The following is a 9908-nucleotide window of genomic DNA, read 5'->3' on the forward strand; positions in this document are numbered from 1 at the left end:
GGTGCTATGCACATATGATCACATGATGTTGAGCATGATCTCTCAACACTTTGCTCTATGAAATATGGTCTTGTAGTAGTAGCTAATGTAGAGGCATGAAGTTTCACAAAAAAGAACTATTATTTCATGGAATTTGAGATCATGCATAGCTCTCTTGCTCCTCTCTTGTGATGGTGAATGTTGTGCATCCATTGCATGGCAACAACAAACTATATTTCATGTGGAATGGGTATCATTGTACCTAAAAGAAGAACAAAATGGAAGACTTGATTTTTTTTTTCGGTTCATTGTATCACTAAGAAAAAAAAGGATGGCTAAAGTTTAGGATAGTTTTTGTAATTTAAAAAACCCTTAAAATTTTGATAATTCTTAGAAGTACAATATAGAGTCCGGATTAAAGGAATTGAAATTTTCTATAAATTTTAAATAAAATTTGGTTCAAAAGCATATGAGCTTTGGTCTAGTTGACAATTGAGAAAGCCACACAAATCCTCTTAGCCTACAAGTGCATTCTCTTTTGTATCAAACTTACATCTTCATTATGAGCAAGATCATCATCAGCATTAAATGAAGAAGTGGATGATCCATCTTCCTTAGCATTATCAATAGGACTTCATCCCTATGGAGACCTAACATTGCTTCCATTTGCAACCTATGATCGCAAGGAAAAGCCAATGATATGGGTGGCATAGGATGGAACCTTCTCAAAGAGAATGTGAAAAAATGTTCTAAAGCATCCATCGAAATTTGTAAGTTGTTAAAAATTATAGAGAAGTATGTCTAATTCTTCAAGATCAAGAACATCCAAGAGTCGCTAGTTTTTGGTACCCCTTCATTTCCTTTTCCATTTGGACTAGCAACTAATTTGAGAACATAATTTCCTTTCATTAAGTTCAACAATGTCCTACTAGCTTTGCAAGTGGAAATGGATGTCCAAGAGGATGCATAAGTGAAAAAGAGCCTCCCATCACTATCATGTGGCTTTCAAGGTTGCATTTAAGCCCCCCTCCCTACCCCCCTTTTGGGGGCGACCTAGCCATGGTGGTTGGGCTAATAGGCACTAGCAATTGGCTCTCCATGGCATCCTTATGTTACTAGAAGCATAGTGATTTGGAGCATGGCCATGGGGAGTCTACCCATTGATGGCCACGTCATATATACGAGAAATTGTCTTGTTTTGCTAGTACCTTACTATATATGGCTTTGGCATAAGGGAATTGTTGATAAGACTAATGTCAGATCATTCCTCTTGGTTGGTCATACTCACAGTCAAGTAGATCAAATGTTCAGCAGTTTCTCCAGGAAGATCCAAAGAAATGATGCATTCACTTTGGTAGAGATATTGGATCTTGTGAAATAATCTTATACTCCATGGCTTGAGCTTTTTCACTTGAATGAGACGTATGATTTTCGAAGATTTAATCAAGGTGGAGAAGGTGAGGATTGTTGCACAAAGAGGATGAATGACAAGAGCTTTCAGCATCAATTTCTCATAAATAAAAAAGTAGACCAAAGAACGTATCTATATGGTAAGCAATATGGCTCTTCTCTAGATTGGTGTCATTTGTCCGAGTCCATGAAGATCATGCTTTGGTTCAAGAACTTTTGGTGATTGATAGTGAGGTGAAGTAGGCACAAGCTCAAGGAAGGATATTGACTATTTAAGGTGCATGTGTGAGAAGAGAAGTTTGATTGAGAAGGCAAAAACATACTCTAGAAATGGAGATAGAAGATTGTGATCGAATACTTTCTTTGAGGATGAATCCCTCACCCATGATCAGTTCAAGAGTAACACTAACTAATTAATACAATCTTTTTATATGGCCAACATCTTCCCCTTGTTCTGAACAACTTGTACAACAATTACAACACACCTGTAACTATTTTCAATGCTTATCTCCCGACACCTTGTAGGCCTTAGAATGTTTTCTGCATCATGGCTATGGGATTTTCCAATAACGTTTTGGGTCCCAAAAATATCAGTACTGCCATCAAAATATGCATCAATAATATCATCGAAATAACCATTGATGTTCGATGAAAATATCGATGATTACAACGATGCATTTATCAACTTAGAATGAACATGGAAGTATCCATTAAAAAAATATATAGTAGATTACTTTTCTTCTGATGGAGACCATAATGATGTCCTACGTGCACCAGTTGTTATTATATGAATTGACATCAGAAGAGAAAGAGAACAGATCTGAGGAGTTGTAGGTGAGAGTTTCCAAGATGGGAGAAGAGATGCTGAGGCATAGGTGGGAGCAGAGTGGGGAGTGGAGGTGGGGAGGTTAGGTGTGAGTTGAAAAGATAGGGAGTTATAGAGATGAGAAGGGACCAGATATGCAATGGCATAGGTGAGGGTTGCAAAGAGGCCAATGGTGAGGATGGTGCGGACTAGGCAATGGATATAAAGCTCCATGAAAGCATACTACTCATGTGATCAGGTATATTTTTAGGCAAGTTTTTTTTCCACTAAAAGCATGAAAAAATAGATTTATAGTCTGATAATTTGTGTGTTCTAGCCTATGTGCTTCTATCCTATGGGTATGATTCTTTTCACATGAATTAACCTCACTCCCATTGATGCCCATGTAAAGTATCATACCCATTGGATATCATTTGCATGATTGGAGATTCATATTTGCTTGTGTCTTGCTTGTGCAAAGTACCATACCCACTAGATTTTATTTCCACAATGTTCCTAATGGAATAGCAAGAAGGTGGTTACAACCAGAAGCTATCATTCTATGGGTTCGACTACCTCTAGTATTCCTAGTTGTTTCACAAAGGTATGGTAACGATATCTAACAAAGTGCATGTATTGGTTTGAACATATCCGAATGGAAGAGCCAGAATGTGGTTATCATTTTCCTTAAGGTGTCATGATAGCCCAGACCCGCAACATCAATGGTTCACTCTACTACTTGACTTTCATCGATGACTACAACAGATATTGTTGGGTCTACATTCTGAAAGAGAAATCCGAAGTCTTTTTCAGATTTCAAGAATTCAAAGCCATGGTAGAAAATCAAACTGTTATGCAGTAAGTTCACTAGCACAGTTTATGGCAAATCCAAAATAGTCTCATAGGAATGCAACCAAAAGAGTCTTGAGATACAACAGAGGTACAAGACAGTTTGGAATAGAAACAGAGGAAGTCATCCACGATTGCATGGATACTGTGACAGTGACTATGCCCGAGATCATGAGACTAGGAGGTCTACATAGGGATATGCATTTTTCCTTGGCCAAGGTGCTATATCATGGTTGTCAAATAAACAACCAACTGTTTCTTTGTCTTCGACTGAAGCAGAATATAGGACACTCACTACAGGTGCATTTGAAGCTATATGGCTCAGAAGACTATTGTTAGAAACATATTACTTTGATGAATTAATGGCAACAACAATATACTATGATAATCTATCGGCTCAAGCATTGGCCAAGAATCTAGTATATCACTCCAGGACAAAGCACATTGATGTCAAAGAACATTTCATCAGAGAAAGAGTGTTAATTGGTGACATCACACTGCAGCATTGTGATAGCAAAGAGAATGTTGTAGACATCTTTACCAAACCACTCGGTAAAGAGCTTTTCGAGAAACACCAACAAGCTCTTGGTTTGATGCAAAGGAAGGACATTCCCATTAAAGGGGTGTGATGGAATGTAATGTTTAATCCTTCTTCCATTCCCCAGAATCATCATCTTGAGGGAAGGCCTACTTCATGATGTTGATCTTGAGGGAAGGTGTTGACAGATCACGGTCAACATCATGTGATGATATGTGCATAGCGCCATCATGTGATCATATGTGCATAGCACTAACCCAATAGAGTGCTATAAAGGAAAGGGTTAGATGCCCTAACCCTAACCTTAAATGGGTTTGTATATAGTCTACATTTTAAACTAAATCTAGTGTACAGTTAGTCATTTGTGGTGTGCTCTCTAGGTGTGCCCTCTCTCCTCATCACCACTCTTCTCCTCTCCCCTCTTCATATTTTGTCCACTAAGATCTTATACAATGTAGTCTATTGAAGCCACTCTCCTATTTTGTTCATATTTATTACTTTGGAAGAGGTAGAGTGTTCCCAGTCTCCCCAAAGTCCCTTTTCATTAACTAATCACCTCCTATTCAAGAGGAGCACTTTCAAGTGGTGTCGAGTTGGTAAAATGACACTAAGAACAAGTCCTTACAATTGTACAAATTAATGCATAGGACATAGCACGTTGTTGGTAAGGATGGTCCCCAATTCCACAATTGTTAGTAAGGAGGTAACATGCTAACACATGGGGCATGCCCCTCACCATCAAGACATAGATTTGTACACTTTAGAAAAGAGATAAAATACACTTGAGTGCAAGCAAAGATTGCAACATGCACCATTGTACCGTACACAAACACTTGTGCACGCAGTGTGCGCTCTCTCTCTCTCTCTCACACACACACACACACATACACACACACACACACACACACACATGTGCACTCACACACTCACACACATCCACATGCACCCACTAACCCACCCAACCACACACACACCCACATGTGCACATGTGCACACGCATGCACGGGGGTTTTTAGGGTTTCTTCTTCTTGCTTGGATCTAATATGGTATGAAGCTTTTAGCAACTTTTGGGTTGTCCTTTCATTTTACAAGCACAGGCTTGTTGAGCTTGGTAGAGCTATGATTTCAGCATGGGCATTACAAGCATGCAAGAAAAAACCAATAGATGAAGGCAATCCCCGGATTGAAGCTCATAATTTTGCATGTACAAGGATTGGAAAATCTTAGAAATGCGAGTAGAAAGATTGAAAGAGAGCTTCCTAGGAACTTTGCATTATTTTAAAAACTTTCTTGATTGATAGTCGATTGCTGCTAACATTGCATGTTTACTAGAAGTGGATCCAACGGCCATGATTAAGAGTATTGACCATGGCAGTGTGAGCGTGGGAGACTTGGGAGGGTCAAGAATATTGCTTTGGTTTTCCACTTCGTTGTAGAAAGTTGAAACCGCTTTCACAATATACTTGTTTTCTTCTTGTTTACTTCTGTTCTTAGCTTCGCGCTCTCTCTCTCTCTCTCGCGCTGTCATCAACACGCAAAGGATCTGCTACTTCACATCCCTTCCTGCTCCTCCTCCACCATGCTTGCCAAATCCTCTCCCCCCCCTCCCCTCCATAGCAAAACTACCCTTATCCTCGCCATGCTCTTCAGTATGCTCTTCATCCTCTGGACTACCGGCTCCAATCACCTCCTCGACAGTAGCTTCACTTATGTTGTTGCCCGCCACCCCCTCCCTCCCAGTACCGTTCCTTCGCTGCAGCTTGGGATCGTCGGCGAGTTCTCACCTGCACCCTCCAAGGCAATGCCTTCTCCCTCTCTGTGGTTTAGGTCTTTTGGTTTTTGCTCAACGAATGAAAACGCCATCCAGGGTCTTCTCGGTGACTGCCAAGAACCTCTCTAAGTCGCTGCACGGGAGTATCCGCGATTCCAGGTTGAATGCAGGCGCACAACACACACAGACAGTAAATTCAAAGCGTGTCTCTCATCGAATCGTAACCTTTGCAGGGCGCGAAGAAGCACGCTGCCGACTGGATGCGGCTTCCCTCTGTCTCCAATTTCTCTGAAGACTTTCTCCGAACGCTTGCGGATAATGGCACTAAGCCCTGTCATGAAGTGTCCACTGCTAGAGCGCGGTTGTTTGGCCTGCCGATGACAATGAATGGTGACCCTATCCGCCTACGGTGTGATTTGATCCATGAAGTGATTTTAGTGTCTTACGACGACTCTGGACAGCGGCGATGCATCGGAGGCGACTACTTTGAAACGGATCTCTCGGGTCCTGGTTGGAAGTCCAGACCGCCGATCAAAGACTTAGGAAATGGGTCGTATTCCATCCGGCTGCAGGTTCACTCCAGGTTCGCTGGTGTATATAATTTCAGAGTAATACTTATTTTTTCGAATTTTCACGGCCTGCATCGAAGACCCGAACGCTGGTTCCGTGATGAGGTGATGCTGAACGTGCGAATCGAATTCGATAACGTGCTGAAAGAAATGCCAGAGAGGCTCGTGAGAAATGCGGACGGTTTTGCACCAAGATTGAGGCAATGTAGAGCAGAAGATTTCACACGGCAAGCGTGGACGGGGAGGTGGACGCAGGTGACAGCCAGCAGCGACTGCTTCATGAACAGCGAGGGGAGATTCATATGCCTTGACTTGGACAAGCAATGCGAATCGCCATGGTGCGAGGGTTCCCTCGGAGCACTGGAGAGCAACGGATGGGTGTATTCTGCTCACTGCGCGTTCAGAATATATAGCGAGGACTCTGCTTGGAGGTGTCTGGACAAGAAATGGATTTTTTTCTGGGGGGATTCGAATCACGTGGATACAATCCGCAACCTTCTGAACTTCGTCCTCGGCTATGGCACCGTGACAGAGGTTCCAAGGAGGTTCGACCAGACTTTCTCCCGGCCGCTGAACGCATCTCAGTCCGTGAGGATAACCAGCATTTTCAACGGCCATTCAAATGTGTCCTTGAACCACCAAGGTCTGTTCTCGCTGAGCGACCCGCTTTTCAGAGAGCAAATCCGGCAATATTTCTCCGCCGACGCCATGCCGGACGTTGTGATCATGAACTCCGGTCTCCACGACGGAATGTATTGGAAGCACGTCCATCAATTCCTGGAGGATGGTGTAGACGAAGCAATCAAGTTCTGGCTTTCTGTAATGAAGACAGCGGAAGCTCGGAAGCAACCCAGAGTGATCTATCGCACAACCATAGCCACTGCAGCTTGGGCGAGAAGTGCAGCGTTCAATCCACATAAGATGGAGGTCTTCAATCAGATGTTCGTGGAGAGGCTGAAGAGGTCGCATCTACTCTCGCAGGTAGTCGACGACTTCGATTTAACGTTTCCATGGCACTTCGACAACAACTGCAGCGACGGTGTGCATTACGGCAAGCCACCGGCACCCAGGAGCTGGTATGGACAGATCGGTCATCAATACTTCGTGGATCTGATGCTGATACACATCTTGTTGCACGCGATATGCGAAAGGTAGGCACTAGGTTGTGGTGGTGGTGGTGGTGGTGCTGAGTTCGCAGAAAACGAACGGCGGAAAGTATGTGAGATTAAATGGGATGGATAGATGATACTGGACAGTGGTAGGCCGCCGCAGGCGATCAAATCGAGCATCGATGATCGATTATCAAAGAATTTCAAAGATGAGAGAAGAAGTCTATTATTTGTCTTGTCCACGTACTTGCTAAAAGTACCGTCGGGAAGCGTAATTGAAGCAAGCACTACGGGGAGACAGACCGCCATAGCTGGGCTCTGACTGATACAGAGATTCAGAGAGTGCGACCAAGGTCCGCCAAATGTGGCAACTGGCAAGTATGGACAATTAAGAGCTCGCTAGTCTACAGAAAGCTTGCCTTTGCATGCGAGATTTCACTGTACACGAGAGAATTCAGTCATACAGTCTGAAGTGTTCTTTGTGGTGGTTGCAGTTCACACCACCTTAATTTGGCTGGAGTAACCAGTTTTGCGTGAACTTCCTGCCTTCATGTGGTTGTAGATCTGCGTATATATATATATATAGTGAGTCTTTTAAACAGTACTGACTCCTTATTACATTCGAAGGTGATGTTTATAGTCTTTCTTGCCTTCATGTGGAGAAGATCTTTTCACGGTATTGAGCATGCTCGCTGTTCATGACATTAGATCAATTTGTCGTAATGGCCATTTCCTCCAAGTTTCACGCGAACTTTCCCATTTTGCCTTGCATTGTTGGAGCTGCGTAGTGCATACATAATTTGATCTGGAGTCTGGACAGTGTTTTGAGCCTTAGTTGGTTTTGACAGTATGTTATAATGGCCTTTCCCTACAAAGTTCAAACTTTCTAGTCCGGTTTTGGCCGTTTTTTGCTGTCACAGTTAGTGTAGTTCTTGGCACCACGCATTTAAGCTTCTACACATGCCTCTCGCTTAAAGGTGAAATAAAGGTTGGCCAGCTTCCCTTGACTCACGCTGCAGCCTCTTTATTGACCCCTGTCCCGAACTTCAACTTTCTCACTGCTCACCACTAGTCGTTTACAAAATTCCACTTGTGTTATAAGAAGAATAACCTTAAACACTTCACTAAATTCGGGGTGTTATTAGGTGTATTGTATTGATATACATGAGTAGCAAGACCCATCTACGACCGGTTATAGATTCACTCCGTTGGGTCTAAAGGTGGCATCTTGAACTGTTTTTAATTGCAAGATATAGAACCACCAAGCCTCATTTAGTTGGCATAATGTCGGCATTGCACACTTCTCTTTGTTGACATTGCAAACAGAGAGACATTCTTATCAAATCTTTGCCTCTCAGCAAATGCCTTTGGTGGCATTCAAACTGATAAAAATAGAGACTTTGCATCATGGCCAATTCATTTGGGAACATTAAACCGGCTAATAGCTAGTTTTACAAGTCTCGACCATTTGAAATACATCTAAGTAGTGAGTGTTGCCCTCCACATCCAACACATGTTTTGCTAGCAAATTTAAAGATAGACTTGTCAAAAAACAAACTACTTAGAGCAAAAGAGAGTAGAGATAGACCAAGAGTCGTGGAAGAGGAGAAAAGGGAGGGTAGCAAGGAAGGGTTGGAGGGAGCAAGGAGACATGGCAACGGAGAGAAAGGGGGAGAGTTAGCATCAGACAAAATGGAGGTGGAGAAAGTAGGTTCGATGCCTATTGTGAAGAGGGGGAAGAAAGTGAAGAGCCTCTTGAGATGAATGTGAACATTGGCAAAGACAGATGCACAGAGAGAGAGAGAGAGAGAGAGAGAGAGTAAATAATTGTGTGTGTGTGTGTGTTTGTGTAATATATACACTAGAGAAATACGTGTGTGTAAAAGTCAAAATGCAGATATGTGTATACACCAGCAATTCATTAACCTAGCTACTGGCCATGTGGGCAAAGGAAAACAATGCAATTTGCATGTGCAAGCGCACGCACGTGCGTGTGTGTGTGTGTGTGTGTGTGTGAGAGAGAGAGAGAGAGAGAGAGAGAGAGAGAGAGAGAGAGAAATAATATATATATACAAATTTATACATTTATACATATATATGCATGAGCAATTTGGTAACCCAGGTACTCACTATGTGGGTTTAGGAAAACAAAGTAGTATTCCATGAGCACCCCAAAAGGAGAGAAACCAAATCACTTGCTATGCAAATGCATCATGCAACTATAGAGGCCCATGTAGTAATGCACATGAGAAAAGTGTTTGGTCACCAAGATAAAAAAGCCTAGGAGGGGAGCATGTTTGTGATTGGACACATACGTAGCAACCAAGGACACAATGTTGGCCTACAATAAGCTTGCGAGGGGTTTGTATGATCTAAAGGCTCCTCTGAGTCTATTGAAAATAAATTTTTGTACCTTTCTCTTCAAATATTGAGCTCATAGCTTCCATCGCTTCTACTCAATTGACCTCTCCTCGTTTGCCTTTGATTTGAAAACTACTATCCCTTCTACTTGATTGACCTCTTCTCCTTTACCTTTGATGGACCCATGAAACTTTAAGTGTTGCTAAAGGCAAGCCATCTTCTGATTCTCTTAGTTGTTATGCAACATTTCACATTGTCCCTTACTCTTGCTTCCTTTGATCTTCTCCTTCACAGGCATTGCCAATTTTGACCGAGCCATGTCCCTAGACACAGAAACTCACCACACTACTATGATTTTTTATACTTGAAGTGTATTTGGTTATGCCCTCCACCCATATATCAGACGCATCACCCTCCATTGTATCTTGGAATGAAGCAACAATTTGCTTTATCGATCGCAAATCAAACACCTTGCTCCTGCAAGGATCCCAATGCTTTGATTCTAGCTATTGAAAGG

The 9908-nt window shown here is 42.4% G+C and overlaps 1 protein-coding gene across 1 annotated transcript; it reads left to right on the plus strand.

The window, feature by feature from the left end:
• The first annotated feature begins 5052 nt into the window (after window positions 1-5052).
• LOC147903671 (uncharacterized) lies at window positions 5053-7425 on the plus strand. Its single transcript, XM_087372894.1, has 2 exons — window positions 5053-5379; window positions 5586-7425. The coding sequence occupies exons 1-2, from the start codon at window positions 5161-5163 to the stop codon at window positions 7074-7076; spliced, it is 1710 nt and encodes a 569-aa protein (XP_087229020.1). The 5' UTR covers window positions 5053-5160; the 3' UTR covers window positions 7077-7425.
• The last annotated feature ends 2483 nt before the right edge of the window (window positions 7426-9908 follow it).

Source organism: Dipteris shenzhenensis, chromosome 3, assembly GCF_047967505.1.
Source record: "Dipteris shenzhenensis isolate YYH24624 ecotype China chromosome 3, Dip_SZ_1.0, whole genome shotgun sequence".
Lineage (NCBI taxonomy): Eukaryota > Viridiplantae > Streptophyta > Polypodiopsida > Gleicheniales > Dipteridaceae > Dipteris > Dipteris shenzhenensis.

What these genes read in the sequence shown, in the direction of transcription:
- LOC147903671 (XM_087372894.1), top strand. Translation starts at nt 5,161, where the DNA reads ATGCTTGCCAAATCCTCTCCCCCCCCTCCCCTCCATAGCAAAACTACC. An exon ending in TCTCACCTGCACCCTCCAAG is followed by an intron (nt 5,380 to 5,585) that starts GCAATGCCTTCT and finishes TAACCTTTGCAG; the next exon opens with GGCGCGAAGAAGCACGCTGC.